At 38.7% G+C, this 19,567-nt stretch overlaps 1 protein-coding gene across 2 annotated transcripts in view; it reads left to right on the top strand.

Moving 5' to 3' along the window:
- The window catches only part of MAP1B (microtubule associated protein 1B), a 74,740-nt gene that overhangs the window by 39,664 nt on the left and 15,509 nt on the right, over nucleotides 1-19,567 (top strand). For both annotated transcript variants that reach the window (XR_003571205.1, XM_027883608.1), the window contains exons 3-4: nucleotides 12,184-12,266; nucleotides 15,883-16,023. Coding sequence is in view for 1 of the 2 variants with exons in the window: in XM_027883608.1 (XP_027739409.1) it covers nucleotides 12,184-12,266; nucleotides 15,883-16,023 (224 nt within the window). In the remaining variant the exon portion in view is untranslated. The remainder of the gene's footprint in view (nucleotides 1-12,183; nucleotides 12,267-15,882; nucleotides 16,024-19,567) is intronic.

The following is a 19,567-nucleotide window of genomic DNA, read 5'->3' as shown; positions in this document are numbered from 1 at the left end:
TGCTTCCCAGGTAATTAAATTGCTGAACTGATTTAAACTCTGTTTCACCAATGGTGATATGGGGATGATGGAAGACTTCCTGAGGTGCAGGCTGATATAAAACTTCTGTCTTCTTCGAGCTGACTTCCAGACCAAAAAGCTCAGCAGCCTCTGCAAAGCAGGATGTTAAACGCTGCAGAGCTACTTCTGTGTGGGCGAGGAGGGCGGCATCATCAGCGTAAAGCAGCTCACGGATAAGATGATTTAAGGTCTTAGTGTGGACCTTCAGTCGCCTTAGGTTGAATAGGCTCCCATCAGTACGATAACGAATGTAGACACCGTTGTCTTCATTGAGGTCTGCCGTGGCACTTTGTGCTCACAGTGTTGAAACCTTGATGAGATCAACAAAGGTAACATAGAGACCTGTGTTCTCTATGGAGCTGCATAAAGCAGAAAGGATCCTACCATTATGAGTCTACAAGAGCAGTCCTCTGCTCCTCAGCTCAGAGGCTGCCTGAACTATTTCTAGGGGCATCTGCTTCTTCCTAAAAAGAAGATGAATTAACAATTTGAGCACTTGAAGATTAAAATAGGTGTTTTCAGAACTAGTTCTGTTCCTTACTGATTTTTCCTTACAAAGGTTGATGCAGTGAGAGGGTACAGAGCCAGTAAAGAAATAAAATAATCCAATCTAGACTCTTGACTGACCTATAAAGTCTGCTCACTTTTTGTCATTCAGAGGGCAAGTTTTTGCATTTTGTCACACTTGCTGATTCATTGTTTTCTGTTTTTTTTTCTTGTATCAGCAGATATGAGCTATCACTGTTTGTTTTTCATATATTGCTTTTTGTTACTACAGTTTCAACCACTGATTAGGGTAATTGCTTTGTGAAATTTTTAGAGTTTAGGTATTAAAATACATTGCTTTTGAAAGATAATATTTGGATATGGGTTTGTATTTCCTGAAGATACTGTTTTTTCCTTCCCTCCCTGTTTGTGATGTTCTAATTACAGGGTAGTGTTGACTTTTTCGATCTTAAAATATAATACAGTTGGTTGTACTTATGCACATCATCAGAAAATTAAAGGCCAAAGACTGGAGGGACTACTTTATGGCTTGTTTTAATTCCAGAAATGAAACCCTAAAGAATGTTCCTTTTGCGCTGAAACAGATGTGCCTTCTCATTTTCTTCTTTGTAAAATCTGAAATTAATTAATAATACTTGCCTGTATTCTACACAGAGGCAATTGATTTCATATTGCATTTGCAATTTATATAAAACCATCACAATGTACAACTGCACACATCCAGTAAAGAATCAGAGAATGAAGGTGTTTCAAGGCTTTAAAGTGAGTCTTCCTCTTGGCAGAGCAAAGTCTCTGCCTTGGGGTAGGACACTTGCTCTGCTGTTTCAGACAAGGAAAATGGTTGCTGCTAGAAAGGGACAGTGAATTCACATCCAGAAATTGATTAGCAACACTGCTTATATGTAAAAGCAGAATAAAAGCTTTGGACAAGTTGTTCTATGGAGCTGGGAAGCTGGATGGTTGCTGGGGGAAAAGCTTAAACCTGCTTCTCATTAAATGCTTACAAACAGAGCATCTTGTTATGTTTTGTAGTGTTTGCAGAGGCTCAGGAATTACCATTCCACAGCTGGTAATTAATTGATAGTAATTATACATTCAACAGAAAACAAGTTTCTAAAATGCACAAAAGTAAGCCCAAGTATTACAAAATATAAGTTTTCCACTGTAATTCAGCTATGATGATTAGTTCAGGATAGTGAAATTAGTTATTTGTTCAGGAAGTAGCAATAAAGCTGTGATGTTACTTGAGAAAGAACTTCACAGTTCTTCAAAGAGTACCACTAGGTAAATTTGTTGAGATATTTTGGCAAAAAATATGGGGGTTTTGTTGTACATTATGAACATTACAGTGCAAGTATCAAGGCAAGGTTATGAACTGGAGTTTTTTTACCCGAAGAAAATTTGCTGATTGCCAGACTGTAGGAAGATTCAACCATAAATACTTTTATATTCTGCAGAATGAAGTATCTGATCTGTAGTGCCAGGCTCCCTCCAACAGCCTTAGCGCTTGCGAACAGATCTGTCATTCATTAATCATAGGCTGCCAAGGAGAGGAAATACTTTCTGATTTAAATTAGGAGGAAGGATAGAAATTATATCTAAACAGAGAAAATTTAATAAATACGTGGCAAAGAAAATGTGCTCTAGGGAAAGAATGGATTCCCCATGTGTGAAGCCCTTATAGATTGTATTGACTTGTCAGACTTTCAACAAGGATGCAGATGAACTTAAAACTCAGTTGCATACACAGTAATGACACTAAGACCAGAAATAGCCTCCAGATGATTTTAATTGGAGCTGTCGGATTTGGCTTCAGCTGCCATAATTATGAAAACCCATTAGTAAGAAGGCTGTGGCAATTTAGAAACATTAACAGAAACTTTCTGAAGTGATCAAAATTCAGATACTTCTCCCTGAAGAGAAATAACAGACTGAAAACATGTTCAGGTAGAGATGTCTGTAAAAAGGAAAGGCAGACTTCTGAATAATTTTTTTTCCTGAAATATTCATTTCAATATTTATCCCTTTTCTACAGATTTTAACTTTATATCAGCTTTTCCCTGATGCTACTTTGCTCCATTTTCCTTATGAAAGGTGGGAGTTGCGGTAAAGTGCACAGAAGCATCTGCAGAGTGTGCTGCAGAGAAGAGGAAAAAATTCTGAGCAAGCTTCCCTTTCCTGGCAGTTGGGATGGTGGGGGCAGAACAGCACAGCCAGGCACTACAGCACAAGGAGGTGCAATGAAAGGATGTAAAAAAATAGGTTTTAGCAATAGCAGCATTTGAAAGGAATTAAAATAAATTTAAATGAGGTTGTTGGGTATTTTTTGAAATACAGGAAGGATCTCGACTATTTGGTTAAATACCACTAAGGAGAAACATAATTCTGATGTTCCCTATCTTGTTTTTAACAGCAGATATTTATAATCAGAGAACCTTTTCCATTCCTCATTGAGCTCAGTGACAATTTTCCTATGGAATACATTTAGATTTGAGTTAGATGCTGTGCTAATTATTGGAGATCAGCACAATCATATTTTGTTTTAAAAGGTAATTAAAGTAAATCTGATGATTGGGGTTTTTTTTCCTCCTAAAATCAGCCCTTGCAAAAAGTGCCAACTATGTTTGATTCATAAATTTACTTAGCATTTTTAACAGCCCAATAAATGGTTTTGTTTGTAATGGGAATATGTCAGTCACTTGGTATAACAAAAAACACTTAAGCTTCTAACCAGTCCTATAACTTATGATATATGGTGTGTTCAATAAACAGTGAAGTGTGAGGTAATGTGCCACAGAGGTATTGAGAAATAAGTAGCAATTTTTTCCAAATAAGATTTTATTTGGCTATTTGACAGTTGGGATATGAGAGATTGCTTTTCCGAATAACTGAGTAAAGTTAAAATATCACATTGCAGGAACTATTGTAAATAAATTGTAGTGGGAAATGATCTGTTCTGCTCAGGATTTTTTTAGTTTCTGGGTCCAAGATATTTTCCAGAGGTAAAAGAAGAAATGTCTTTCTTTCTGGATAGCAAAAGTTCTGCGTGGGAGAGGTATATGTTGCGCAGCTCTGCTTCTCTCCCTGATTAGTAACACTCCCAAATGCAGTTTCAAATGAGGACTTTTATTGACCTTCAACACTGATGAGTCAGCTCTGCATCACTGCAGTCTCCCATTGTGGTGTGTGCTGGCTGCCAGTTTCTATGCAGTACCAGGGCAATGTGCTGTGCTGCTGAAAACTAAATCTCCAGGTTCACAAATTAGTTCTACACTGCATCCTAGAGCATCCTGCCATTTGCTATGTAATTAAGATGTAAGCACAGAAGAGAGATTAATGAGAGACAATGAAAGGCTTACAGCTTAAAAATATAGAGCTGACTGTGGTACACATGCCATTATCTTGCTCTTAAGAGCTTTTTAAGGTTATTATTTGTAATGGAGATGTGTAACTCAAGACAACTGCTTACAGAGAACCTCGCATTTACCTACCTGCCTGCCCTCAAGTTTATGACATACAATATCTAATAGAGAAAAAGATAAAATTGCTGGGCTTTTGCCTAGGTTGTCCCAGTCAAATTTCTCAGAAATTTCAGTTGGCATTGGTTTCAATTTTTCTTGCCATTTGAAGCTAGAGTATCAAGGTCTGCAGTGATAATATTGTTAGATAATATTGATATCTTAACCGTCAGGCAAGTGGTTTATGGAAGAATTTCAGTTCTGGGAAGTAGCTAAAGATGACTTAGGGAGTCCATCAAAAAATAATCCATTATTCATAGCTTAGCTTTTTAAGTATTCAGTATTTCCTAAAACTAAATAGATAGCGATGTACTTGCAGAACCAAGAGGATTGTGTAGCTGCGCCACTCCAATTGGCTTCTAAAGATTCATGTTTCTGTTTCCTCACGACCTTGGAAGTTGTTTCCCTATCTCTGTTTTATGGGGTTAAAATTCTTTCACACCTGTCAAACATGTTCTAAAGGTAAAATTAATTGTGAAAGTAGTTGTTCAGAGTTCACAGTGTCCACAGTGTTTTAATTTACAAAACCAATATGTGGAGATACTCCCAAACAAAATTAAGATACACATTTCAGGAAGCCACTTTGAACTGTGAATATTTTGGAGGAAGCTCCTAAGTTTTAATTATATGGAGTATTAATAAGTTCTATATATTGCCTTGAAAATAATGGAAAATATAATTTATATAAAAATAATCTAAGGGCAAACCAGTTAATGAATGCAGCAGTCTTCTAGCTGTCTCTGTTCCAAGGCTGGAAGGGTGATTCATGAGGAATAAAGCCCATGTCAGACATTTGAGTTGAAAACAGGTGTCTTCTCAAAGCTGAACTGACTACAGCCATGCTGTTGAACAAGACACTTCTCATGACTAGGGACATTGCATGGCCCTCTAGGAAACAGACATTACTCTTCACTCGCTTTCTGCTAAGATATTAAACTGCTCAGCTATCTAAACACTCCTATTTCCCCCCTCCTTCCTATAATTACAGGACATGATTTCTTTGATCATATAGCTGCACTCCTGTGTCTGGAAAGCTTTCCAGCTATGCCAGTTGGGATTTATGTCCTTTGCTTTCCATCTTCTCGCTGAAATCACAGTGCTGCTAAATAGTGGTGGACAAGGCTTCTGGGAGTTAAATTTTACCCACCATATGGATTGGAAATGACACAGATCAATGGAAGAACAGAAATGGCAGAGTTTGGAGATGGCTGTGCCTGACCATGGCATCAAATGAGAATTTGACTGACTACTGGATATAATAGTTTCTTAAACAAAGTCAAGGGTGAACCCATTTATCAGGAGCGTTGGATTCCACTACTGTTACAAGTTCAGTATATAAACAACATATGTAATCTTGTTTTCTTTGACTCTGATTTTGTTGAGGTCTTCAGCAGTCTTGATTTTAAATTTCACTTCTGTCCAGAGCCTCAGTGAAATCAATAATGAAATCACTAGGGTACTTGGTTCAGCTTTTGTGGCATATTCCCTTTTTCGAGAAATAAACTGGTTTTAGTTTAGTTTATAATATATAAACTTGTCTTGTTATTGTGCTTTAGACTTCTTGCTTCAACTTTTTTTCAGAGTTACTTTTTGATTTTTAATGTTTTAGCAGTCTTTTGAAAGCCCTGAAATTGTAAAATAGCAAAAATGTGCAAAATACCGTTTTCTGAAGATGATAAATTGGAGTTGAAAGTAATAATTTGCCCTGACAGGAACAGATGTTAGTGAAAGACCAGCAGTTTGCTTCCACTTGATAAATAGCTGTATTTTGACAGCAAATTAGATGTCACACAAAGTTGGCAAACATGCAAGAAATCAATATTTAGTGTGAAAAGATAAAACAAATAGTCTATTGATGAACAGGATGTGTAAAAAGAAGATATAATGCCTTGAATTTACTTCAGGATATTTCAGTGGGAATGGTCGCAGAGCATTGAGGCCCCTGCAGTCACAGAATCACAGAATATGCAGAGTTGGAAGTACTAGAGATACAAGTTTGAGGCAGAAAATGTGAGTTATGAGAATTAGTGCAAACAGGTCATCTTGCTTTCCCTCACTGCTATTTAAGAGCCCTGAGCAAGGATTGGTGAATTGGCTCCATGTACAGTAGCTGGAGGCAGAATCTCGCAGTCACTGTTCAGAGCGCACAATCATCTTCTGTCTAGCCTTCCACTTTCAGGGCTCTGTTATTACCTGAAAGTATAAACTTAAATGAGATCTGACAGATAAGGACTTACCAAGAACAAAAATGAAATTATACACCTTATTTTATTAAATAAATGTGAGCTTAAAAATCAAAAAATGCAATATGCTGCAGGACAGTGCCTCTCAGGACTTGTAGTTAATAAATTGTTGAAAGTCAGATGTGGGTAGGAAAAACATTTCACTATCACCAGGCTGCAGCTGAACCATATGAAACTTGAATAAGAATTACGTTTGTTTGGGTAGAGGGAGAAATTAAAACAAGGATTTACGCTTTCTGGAGAGTTACAACGCAGTTCAGTATTCCAGCTGATCAGATGCAACAAAGATTAACCTAATTTTGCAAAGACAAAGCATAATCCTCTATAAAAAACATGTAATATTAGATATGAATCTGAACTAACCACTGTGTCCAGAGCAAGCAGGTTTAAATGATGGCAACAAAAACAGTCACACTTTGCAGTCAGTGTCATTCTTGCAAGTCCTTGTCACCATCAGAGGGCTCAGCAATGTTAGTAGAGCTGACTTTTTGTTCACAGCTGTCACGCCAAGTTGTCGTCCTAGCAGGTATATGGATTTTATTTTCACATAGAAATGTGTAAAGCACTCTGATATTCACACATATATAGGAGTTCTTTCTGGAAAAAATCACTATGCCTTCCTGGCAGGCATCTTAAATTTAAGAAGCCTTTGGGCTGAATTGAGCCCTGGAGGCAATGAATCTATATTTTCTGGCATAAATGAATTTACTTCTGTGTTATGCACTACCCATCATGTCAGCTAGTTACATGGCTGACTGATTACCCTCTGCAGCCACCAACATCACCTGCAGGCTTTCAGACCGTTCCTGGAAGGGGTTTTCTGAAGTCCTGTTCTCATAGTCCAATGCCTGGGCATGATACAGGATGTATTTCTCCATCAAGTCTGCAAATAATTTTCTTCTTCCTTGCAGATACAGAACTCCAGATTTTTACAATGTCAGAATTTCCTTCAGTGACTCTATATAACCCACTCCCTTGCTTAATGCTGTACGCTTACCCATTTCTCCAGCTTGCAGTTTAGTTCAGCAGAAGCTTAGCGTGCTTTGGTGGCCCTATCTCAACAAAGAAGGTGGAGATGATGGAGTGTTCCATATAATTTATGCAAAATTTCTTCAGATAATTAATAATCAGATGTAAAAGGGAATCTTGATCCTTTCTCTTTGGTCTGGAATTTTTTGTTGCAGTGTAGTGCCTCCAGGCTGATAGGGTGGGTGGCTTGGGGCTGGTTACAATTACACCATTATTGACAATTTATACCCATGGATCTTTGTATTGAAAACAAGGAAAAATAGATTTATTCAATTAGTATAAGACATAGTAACCTTTAGTTGGCCAGTAATCCAGACTCTGAGTACTCTGCTGATAATATAGAACAGCCATGACAAACAGAATGTTAACACGTCTGGTTTTGCAGGACAAAATTGATGTCCTAGAAATAGAAGATGAAACAGTGAGCAGTTTAAAATTATTTAAAATGTATGAGTTATTGGATTACTGTTGGCTGGGCAGAAAGCTCCTTTTTTTCCAAAGGAATTTTTTGCTTTAAATGTATCATGTGCAAGGGATATGATAACCTTCCAATAACCTTCATCCAACACGGTAAATTTGAAACAGATTTTACTTGAGATGATTCTTGAACACTGGTTATTGCTTCCCAACATAGTGACTGACAAACCCCAGTACTATCTTTCAGAGTCTTAGCAGCCAAAAGATCATGGTCCCTATGGCCTCTTGTTCAATGGTGAAGACCTTTATTGTGTTCTGCAGGCTATTTATTACTTCTGGTTTTGCTGAAGGTGTATTTTCTTCTACCAGTTTAATTGAATGTAAAAGAATGTCTGATTTGCCCCTGCCTTGACCTTTAGCTCATGGGTGCATAGAAATGGAGTGTAAAACCCCTCCTCTCTTCCTCCACTTCTCCTCCAAGCCACCTATACACCAATAAATACAAAACTATTTAGTTAGGAATATTTTTCAATCATCCAGCTCTTGCTTACCATGAATGTAAAGACAAACAGGACAAAAGCTTGGAAGGTGTTACTACATGTGGACATCAATAAACAGGGCATTGTCCTGAGTAGGAATTAAAATACACCAAGCTTTTTCTGCCATCCATACCGAGAAATGTGGGAAAAGTTTACATGTTTCTGCTCCTCAAATGCAGTGTTGCCCTACTGGGAAAATGTCTTTTCTTCAGTGAATGTATTTGTCTGCTAAAAATGTCTTCTCAGACTTCAAAAAATAACTCCAGGAATGGATGTTTTATGGTTCATTTGGAGGATTTTTCTCTCCTCAATGTCCTTCACAAGATAGAGGCAGCTGGGGTGACTGCGTATTGGAGTTCGTTACAGGTGCAGAGCACTGAATGTTGCTAGCTGCAGAGAGTTCATTGCTTATTCATGGCTTGTGGGAAGTTTCATTAGCCAGCCTTGCAGGCTGTGCCATCCATCTGTTAATGCCACCCAGCATGGTCACTGATGTAACACAGCAGCTAGAACACAGCAGTCATGCATTTCAGTGGTGAAATGTTGCTTTGAAGTTCTTTACAATAAAAAACAAGAGATGTTTAAAGTTGCCAAAGAGATGTGTTTGAATGCCAGCTCAGGTGTCAAACAGTTACCATCTTCAGAGAGAAGGAATACCTTCACCCTTTCTGCCAAGAATCACTGCAGGTGAGGTTTAGCTCCTTCCTCTTTGTTTACATTGTGTGGGAATAGCATTGATGGGGAGCAGGTGAGTGTTGATGTCCACCTGGAGAGGCAGGAGAAGCTGATGTGAACCCCTCTGTTGAGTAACTTGTTGCCTACAACATGCAAATCCATGGGCAGGGATTGCACAGGCATGCCCAGTAAAAGTGTGTCACTAGTGATCCTTGGTTAAACAAGACTTGAAGGAGGACTTGATTTCTCTTCCTTGCCATTCATTTGCATTTTGTGTTTGCACAAATTTAACATAGTTAAAAATAGGCCTTACATTCACTCTGCTTAACTGGCCCGAAAAGATCAACTGTGTAAGTTAAGAATTCTGTTCAGTCACTTTTCTAGGAAGTATTACTGACACCATCCCCATCTCAATAATCATAAGATAAATGTCATTGATATATGGCTGAGTAGGAGAGCAGTAGAATCGTATGGCCATAGGAAATGGGATGATGTATGCCAAAATCACCCTGTAAGCAATTGTCTGATGCTGTTTACTTCTCTCTTTTCTGGTTCTGAATCAAACAGCTGCTAAGGCTCTTTACACATATAGGGTATTAATTTGAAGCTTTATTTAATAAAATCAAAAGATGATTTCTTCCTAACATGAACAATATTCATATATGAAAGATATAAAGCCCTGAAGATAGGGCTGTGACTTGCTTTCCAGAAATTATAAGCAGGTAAAATCTTAACCACTTCTGTGTGACCTGAAAGTTCCTTCCTTCCTTCCTTCCTGTGTCTCATGACAGAAATGATCTGTCACATGCACAGAGAGGGGCTGCAAAAATCCATTACAGTTAAAGGAATCCCAGATCTTCCACATAAATCTCATATTCTCCCACTCCATCTGTAATTTAGTTAGTTGCAGTCTCTTGCCAGTTTGTGACATGCCTTGCTCAGTTTTCTGCTCCCACACTGTGATAATTAATTTCTGTCTGATAAAACTGTTCTCGTGGGAAGCTTTCCTTCATTCCAGTTGAGCGTCTCAGGGTATCAATCTGGGCAGCAAGCCTGCGTTGCTCTTACAAAATTGCAAATAGTTTTAAAAGTTTTTTGTTTCTCTGTTTGTTTTTTGTTTGTTTTTGTTTGTTTGTTTTGGTTTTGGTTTTGGTTTTGTTTGGTTGGGTTTTTGTTTGTTTGTTTGTTTTGTTGTTGTTGTTGTTTTAAATTTCTCAAGCAGTGACATGGGACCATGTTACCGATATCAGCAAGTAGCTGCAAATTTCCCAGGTGTTCTATGGGATGGGAACCCGTGTAGTGACTCACACTGTGCCAGTGCTGGGTCCCCACCCTGTATGATGAGCAGTAACGCATGTCAACGCCAAGGAGTTGAAAAGGGAGACAGTCACACATGCACATGCATCTTTGAACGAGCACTGTGTACATGGTGCAGACCAACAGGATTGCCTCCAAAAATCAGTCTCAAGGCCCATGAACCCACACAAGCACTAAAGCTGAGTGTCTGGCCTATGGGAGTACAGGATGTAAATAACCGCCACTGGTGCTGGTCAACACGAGTTGTAACTGCTCGGGTCAAACCCCTCCCAGCTACACTGATATATCACCTGGAGCAGCTTCAGTTAAGTCCAAAGTGTGTTCTTTGAGCCAAGTGGACACTGTGCATCTTTGTCTAACTTAGCATGTGGTTAATTGCATTTCTTTTCTGCCTGTGTTTAATGTGATAATGTCTAATGATATATGAGGCTTAGTCTGGCCTGAAGAAAAGTATGGGATCAATGCCACCAACTATTATGCAAGAGATTTCTGTGTGAGCTAAAGGGTGATGATTTCTTTTGTTTCCTTAACAGACTAGATTCAATAAACTCCACCTAATATCTTAATTTAAGGGAAATCTAAAGAACAACTAAAATATCAGACCACAGAGCATCTTCTGAAGGAGTCTGCAGTAACAGAGCCATCTGGATGTGCATTCCTGTTAAACAAGGAGCAAAGCTATAAAAATAAATTGTACTGCAAAGGGTAATGCCAGAACTAGATGTTCCTGAGAAAGACCTGCCCTCCTCCTCTTTTGTAATATATAGTCTGTCATCTTCTTTCAAGGAAGTATAGCAAAAAGGAAATAAGAAAACTAGGTTTCTTCAAACTAATTAGTCTGAGTCTTAGGCACTGTCATGCACAAGAGAATAGACTACAACCCTGTCTCACATTTTACTTGAAAACACTATTTCCCCTCCCTCGCCCCCCCCCTCCCCCCCCCCGCTTTTCCTTCTTTTTGTGTCGTTTGATTGTGAACTTCCATGCTTATAAATGTAGAGATTCCCCAGAGGAACAGCGACAGACTCATCACAGTGGGGGCTCGATGGGCGAGGAGGAGGAAGGCTGGAGGGTGCAGGGAGGTCAGCGAGGAGGCGGGGCATCACTGGGGCGGGTAGGGTCGCAGCCAGCAGAGTTGGGTTTGCCTGGGGCAGGGACAGGGGCAGCACTAAGCCTGCCCGAGCCAGGGGCAGTGTGGGAATGGCTATCTGACCGTCCTCTCACACGGTGCCCTCAGGCATGCAGAGCTCCTTTCAGCCTGACCATCCTCAACCTCGTTAATTCACTTCTCTTGACAAGGGAGTTTTTCTAAGTTGGCAGATAGGTAACTTGTTCTGTGTCTCTCATACTCCCTTTTAAGCCAAGTTAATTATTTTGTTTCATATTGCACGAAGCAGCCAAGCCGTTTGCTCAGAAGGGACAGCTCTTCTGGGTTTTTAGACTAATTACCAGTCTGGATTTCTGAATGACAATATGGCTTCTAATTAATCTCACTGAAGTTCCCACAGAAAGAGAGTCTGATAAGAACTTGCCAATTAATGTAAGGAAAAAAAATCAACGGTCCTGTTGTGTTTTTCTGGCATCTACTCCCAGTCAGATGAATATAACTACTAACTACAGAAACAGACTAAGTATGAAAGGCAGTGGGTTGCGAGGCTCCTCCAAACTTCCACAGGCTTTAATTTTTCAGGATCTAGATGCTATTTTTGTGTCCTTTCACTCTTGTTGCCTGACATTGCTTGCTACGGTTTTTGTAAGCAGGAGGAAGACAAAGCAGGACAGCGCAGCAAGTGTCCAGCCATCCCCGTAGGGAACTTTGCTTACACCATGATGGTTGAATTTAATTTCTTATCTTTTTCTTTCTCTCTGTGCTTGCAGGTCAGAAGATTCTTCACCACAGAAGTGATATCTTAGAAACTGTAGTCCTCATCAATCCCTCAGATGAAGCAGTTAGTACTGAGGTAAGTCAGAAATACTTCATTCGATGTCTCGGAAAAGCTCTATTAAGGGGACACAATGAGAGCATTTAAGCAGATGTAGTTGAGATGATTACAGAGAATCAGTCACCGCCTTCCAGCTTAATGACTGACAAATTCCAATACTGTATTTCAGAGGCGTAACAGACTTAGAACAGGTCCTAACGCTGAATGAAAGGGCATATTAGGAGCAAATATGAAAAACATCAGGCATCCCTGGATTTTTTCCCTGGCTTCCCAGACTCCTGACAAATTGTCAGAGGCATAGGAGAGAAACACACTTCTGATCACAGCATTCCTTTTGTTGTAATGCACCAAATTCTCTCCTTGATGCAGCGGAAGCAGCTGTGGTGAAAGTGCCTCTGCTTTTCTTCTGCTTTTCCATTGTTTGTTAGCTCTGGATGCCTATTTTACATATGAAGAATGTGCCTGAAGGTGCCCAGGGACAAATTTGGGTCTTTGAGAGGAATTACACACTATGTGATAGTGACTCTACAGTAATTTATCTGTCCTTAAAAAAGCATGTGACATGATTAATGGACTCTGGAGAGTGCCCACAAGAAGACTGCCAATTCCTTATGAACTCAGTAGAATGAAAGAACTGATTGTGTAGCTCAAAGACAAAATTGGTGTATTTAGCTAGTGAAACTGAAGGTTGAAATAACAGGGATAATTTCATTGCTGACCTGTGTTGGGAAGCACTGCCACAATATCATTTCTGTTGGGAAATGAAGCAGCTCTGCTACATGGTAAAAAAATCTATTTTATTACCAACTTTAAGTAAAGTTACATGCAAACAGAAGAAAGGAGTCCAAAACAAGTGAAATTTCTGAAGTTGTCATCTTAGTTAATGGCAGCTCATTCACCAAAAAACAATGCATGAAAATCCTGTTACAAACCACTCCTTGGTAAGGACAAGGGTTCCACCTGGGTAGCAGCACTCAATACATTTATTCAGACTATAAGCCTATAATGTGTGTGCATGTGTGGACAAGTAGAAGAGCCAAAAGAGCTGCCAAAAGTAGGGAAATGCTATTTCTTTCTCTGTAGCTTGTTATTTCTTTTATGAATGACCACATGGAAGAACATGATTTGAGGGCCATTAATGACTTCTGAACCCTGGCCTTACTGCTTTGGTTTTGGAACATATTTGGCTATGTTACAGTTAATTTCGTCTCACTAGACTCTGGGAGCCAATCTTTTCTTTGCACTCATCTTGCCAAACTGGTCACAGTCAGAAATTACAAGCTGAGATCTGAAGTTGGCTGGCTAAGCCAGGCTCTGACTGGACACAATCCAGAAAGAGACAATAAGAAAGAGGTGGAAGAATTAAATCAGAGTTTGAAGTAGACATGCTCTGCCCACTATGGCAAATAGAAGACTTAGTTTCACATATCAAGAGATTTCCAAGTTGCATCTGGGGAGACAGTGATATACTGTGAAGCTCTAACTTCACCAGAAGAGGAAATTGAAACTTTTCATTCAGAAAAAACCAAACCAAACTAACCAACCAACCAGTCAAACCCCAAATCAAATAGAAAACCAAAACAACAACAACAACCAACCTCCTGCCTGCCCCCAAAAAAGTCCCCCCAAAAGCCCCCCAAAAATAAAAGAAAAAATAGGAAGAAATATGATATTCCTGCTATTCTGGCTGCCAATAGCCATACCTCGTGGTAGTCCAAGCATGGTTCTGCCTGAAGGTCCTATCATATTCTATCAAATGCCAAAATACCTCCCAGAAGAGAGAAGCCCAAAGGGAGAGTGGTTGAAGTTTCCCTAAGAAAACAAGTTTCTGAAACCCCCATGAATATGTACTTCCTTCTTAGGAAGTCCCCTCTCTGTTGCTCCTGTGACTACCATAGATCTGGGAAAACACTGATCTGCTGATGAGCCCATCTCTATTCACACTCCATCTTTACCTCTGTTTTGACTGAGGCTACCTCTTGCTTGTGCACTTCCTTCAAACAAACACTTAAACAAGAGTTAAACTGAAAAAAATCATCACCTTGCAGTATTTGTTATGAAATTTAGTGGTCTTGAAATCAGGAGAAAAATTTCTGCTAGTCCTTCAGGAAGCCTTGCTTGTACCCAGACACAGAATTTATGCGTATCGTTAAGGTCTTCCATGTGTATCATACATCATACTCTGTAATCTGCAAGCATTTATTTACTTTTTTTCTTCCCATACTTTGCTAGCTCTGCACAATGTACTTTATCATCAATTAATAAAATAGGCTGAAGGGGAATTATATGACAGTCACATATCAGCGATTCACAAGTCAGGAAATAGTTTTGCTGTTGCAAAACCTGGTGAGTTTTCACAAAAGTTGCCGGGGTGATGAGTACTCCTGCCAATAACAACAGAAAACATAGAAGAGGAAGCCAGTTCTGATATGGTTTTAATACAGCTAAAACAGAAAATTTGGGCAATGCATATCAGACAGATGGCAACCTTTGTCTATATTTTTGTCTACAATAGAAATAGATACACTCAATCCATCAAGGATATTTCAGAATTTATAGTTCAACTGGTGACAGACCAACATTAGTCCTACATTTAATTAAAGGAATTTTTTGCTGATCGGCATCAGGGTCACGTATTTAATAAAATAACAATGACAATTTGGTAGAGTTGGGATATTCTTTTGGATATAAGCTCTCCAGGCTCTCTTTTCTACTTGTACTGAAAATGTGAGTTGTTCAGCAGGGATTCAGGTTAAGCCTTCCTGGCTCAGCCTCCCAGGCATTAGCAGGAGTTTTTTAGAACAACTGATTGCTTAACAATCAATATAAAAAATTGAAAGAATGTCTTGCAAGGAGAGAGGAGGTGATTGTGTCATCTCCATGGAGATGGAGCTTGGATGCAACATCATATGGAGGTGTCCCAGATGGACTCTGCTTATTTGCTCATTTAGTTAGTATGTGGATAGCCTTGTTCTAGAGCCACTATTCATTTAATAATTTAATTTAATTTAATTTAATTTAATTTAATTTAATTCCTCCTTGATTTTTCAGTTTTCCATGAATACATTTGAAGTATTTGCAAAATATTTATTCAACAGTACAGAATCTTACATAGGTTTTGTTTAGTTTTGTTCTTAATTTGAATTCAGCCAATAGAAATATACTGAATATATGTATTTCTCTTAGCACTTTCTTACTACCCTGGGGGGTAGTAAACAAGATTGATTAGTAAGTGCAGGAGGATCAAGTAAAGTAACAAGTATCTGCTTTTAAATAGTTTACCAAGTTTGTACAGTGCTGTTAAAGGAAACCAATAGTTATACTATTAGTATGTTTGTTCATTGAAAATTTTTTTTCCTTCAAATTTTATTCTGTTCTGCTCCTTGATGTTTTTTTTATGTCATTAGTTTGGTTTATTCTTCGGACCTTCTTTCTAATTGCTTCTAGTCCCTCCTTTTTTCCCTTTTTCACCTTTCTCATTGTCTTTTGTAAACAGCGCTATACTTGATAATGTTTTGACAGTCCTACTCCAGACAATGGTTTTAAATTGGGAGAAATAAACTGTATGCTCTCAGTGGAATGCAGAAACACATGGTAAATCCCATTATTGATGTATTTCTCTCCTTCACTCTAGGTGCGCTTAATGATCACAGATGCTGCGAGGCACAAGCTCCTCGTTCTCACTGGACAGTGCTTTGAAAACACAGGAGAACTTATTCTTCAGTCAGGATCTTTCTCTTTCCAGAACTTCATTGAGATCTTCACAGATCAAGAGGTTAGTTTGGAAAAGTGTCTTCTATACATTGTTGTGTGATGGCAGACATTTCTAGAATACTAAAAATGGCTCTCTAATAGAGCTAGCTTAGGCAGCCTGGTGCTGCTGGTCTGTACTCTTCGTTATAGGCTTTATTTCAAAACATTTATTTATTTTGCTTTAGATTTCATGTAAATTGCTGAACAAAAGCATTAAATTTTGATTTGGGGAATTAAATTACAACTTTCAGAAAGAGAATATCAAGGAACCTTTGAGAATGGAAGGAGATAGTGCTGTGTTTAAAGTACTCAGGTTGTTCATCTGAGGTGCAAAGCAGTCAAATTGAACTTGACACCACGTTCTTACGTGGTGGCTGCTAAATAACAGAGGGTAGCTGTCAGAACAGTTGCGATTTTTGTACCATCTACCTGCTTAACTTTATATTAGTGTTTAAAATTTGGCCAGTGAATCTGTAAACTTGTGATTTTTACATACCACAAAGATAAGCATGAGCTATACCAGTATTCATTGCCATTTGTTTCATGACTTGTTATTTTGCTGTCTTTCTTAATGTAGTGTGTCTGAAAGCTCCATATAGGGCAGGAATCCATAGTAAACAAGCTATCACACTTAGTTTGGCTGCTGTGTAAAGTATTTAAATAAACTGGATAGCTGCATCCCTAGGGATTTAGTTTCCAATATTAATTAGTAACACATCAGCGGACTGAGATTTGAGAGTTTAGCAGTGAGAAAGCAAAGTTTGCATGGCCTTATTGTATCCATGTGATCTATTCCCAGAGCCTCTTTGTTCAGCATATGTTTGTAGGTTAGGGAAAGAATTGGATTCCTGCTCTCTGAAACATGCATGACACCTAATACTCACAGGCACTTTTCAGAGTTTCTTTTCTCTGAAATTACAAACCCAAGCTCCTTACATCCCTAATTAGGGACACATAATTACTATATGACTGCATAGGTTGGAACTCAATGATCTCAGTCAGAGGTCTTTTCCAGTCTAGTTGATTCTGTGATAAATGCAAAACTAGGGGCAAATGCCACCATTACCATTAGGAAACAAAACTGTTGGTTTGAAAGTGGAGGAGTGGGAGGGTTGGACATCAGGTACAGTCACTGAGGAATTGCCACAGTAGTGGGTGTGCAGGGCATACTCCCATGGGCTATGAGTAAGGCTCATTTGGCTCGTCCCTGCAGCTGGCAGTGTGCTCACCAGCCAGCTGGCATGGCTCCTGGCAAGCGTTGGCTTCCAGCCTATTGTTTCTGAAGCCTCAGGGTCTCGCTGTTTCCACAAGTTTTCACAAAACCGAAGAAAGATTACGCTTGCCATACTGCAGTTCGTGTGTGCGACATTTTTTAAAGACTGGGGGAAAAGAAGATCATGAAGAAAGGGCTAGAAAAAAGTGATAAGTGGTTTTCTAAATGGTGATGAAATGAAAGAATTCATGTGCGGTCCTGATCCCAGTGGGCTTGCCAGTGCAATGATCTTAAGAGTCTTTTGCAACCTAAAAAATTCTATGATTCTATAAGCATGTAAGGCTTGATGAGTACTGCATAGACTTGGTATTTCTGGCCTCTGCCCATTTTTACTTCACTAGGCCAAACCTGAGCTGACAAATAAGTAAATAGCCTTCGGGAGGTACTTGTATAAAGTCTAATCAGAAATCCCTCTCTAACATGTAGAACTGCCTTCACGCAATGTCTAAAAGTAGAATTTTCAATTTCTCCCATGCTGAAAGGTTGAAAATGTCATAGTCCCCTGCTTCTTCAAGAAAAGCACCTTTGTGGTTCAGGGTAGGAAACAATATTATGTTTTCTCTGAGCAGCCAACTTGCTATTTGTCTTCATCAGCACCTTTAAACTTAAGGATTCCTCAACAAATGTCTCCCAATGTTCACAAAGACAATTGGCTTCATGGGCACATTTCTTTGCTCCCAGATTGACTTTGAATTTGAGGAGGAGAAGGAACAGTTACGTCTCCACATTATCAAATGAGTGGAACTGTTGATATCCCTGGTGTCACCATCTGAAACGCTAACCCACTGAGACTTGTTCTGGGGCATTTCGGAACTTGCCGTTCCTAACGGTTTTGATCTATGTCTGGAATAATCTTTCTTCAAATTTTCATTGGCCTGGACTACCAGTGGTTTAATACTGTCTGCATTATGCATGCCAACTTCTAGGATCAAGAAATCAGAACTTGGAAGTATGGAGCATAAATCCAGATATGGTGTAATATAAATGGGAGAAGACTAACCCCAAACCTTGGTGCAGTATATTCATTGGCACAGTATATTCATTATCCCACTATATTACCATATGATTTTTTTTATCTAGGCAGAAAATTGACTCTGTACAATAAAGAGTCTTTATCCAAGTTATCTCCTTATGTATGCAACAGACTTGGATTTATTCATTAAGAGGAAGTGATTTTTTGCTACATTTCACTCTCCCTAATAATGTGTTTTTAACCCTTACCAGAGACATCTCATTGATATCCTAAATCCATTTCAGAGCTCTGGTCTGTGCTGCCCCTCTTTTCTTATTTCTCCAATAGACAACAGCAATGGTTACCCTATTGTCCTTATCTTTCAGCCTTTTCTCCATTTATTTTGTTCTGTTTTGTTTTTTCATTTCTTCTCTTTCAGATAGGGCCATGTCTGATATATGGGTGAGAATAATTTATACTCCTGTCAAATGGTTTGGATACTCAACAAAGGATGACAAAGGAATGTAGAAAATATTTGTTTTCAGTTTTATTTATCTGTTGATTGGACTACAAAAAAAAAAAGCCACTGTATCTTTGTTGAGTCCTATTTTCAGAAAATGCTGAAAATTAGTTATGTAGCACAAAGAAAGGAAGTGAGACCTACACACAGAGAGGCCTAAAGAGACCTAATGCAATCAAACATCTTTAATCTTATATATATTCATTTCTGCTGTTAATACAGCTTGTAGTCCAAACATTTCCAATTATTTAGCTTTTTTTCATTATCCTTATGAAAACTGTTCTTACAGTTTGAATTGATATTTGAGCTCTGTAAAGAAGGCTCTGGTATTCTCCATGATGATGTGCTGGCATGTTTTCCACTGACATTTTATATCTGAATTACTTCTCTTAAGAAGTTTGGTGCTCTCTCTGTTAAAAGCAAATAAAACAGAAATGAGCTACATTTAACTGAATTGTCAGTTAAAAAAAATCACATGACAGTATCTGCAGAAGTTGGATAAGGTATAAAATGCGTCATACTTTTTCATGTTAGTCTACTTATCTGGGACCATCAAATTCTGCTTTTTGAGTTCAGACTGGAGTAGAAAACAGCTCTTCATACTGTGGCATAGAAATTCTTATTTTCTGTGCCTTTATTGCAGCAGTTGGTGTTGATATTAGGATGTTAATAAATGCTGTCAAAATTAATAGAGTTGCTTTAGATTTCAAATTTTGGGGTCCATGAGTTTTAAATCAAACTAGTGACGAGCATTTTTAAGCCTAATGTTTGAGTTTTTCCCTGTTTTTTTCTTTAGCCCTCTACCTTGTAGTCTCAGAAAT

Source organism: Empidonax traillii, unplaced genomic scaffold (assembly GCF_003031625.1).
Source record: "Empidonax traillii isolate 1590-97213 ecotype Southwest subspecies unplaced genomic scaffold, ASM303162v1 scaffold8:size5222938, whole genome shotgun sequence".
Taxonomy (NCBI): Eukaryota; Metazoa; Chordata; class Aves; order Passeriformes; family Tyrannidae; genus Empidonax; species Empidonax traillii.
Note: the sequence above shows the minus strand (reverse complement) of the source record. Positions and strands in the feature narration are given on the sequence as shown.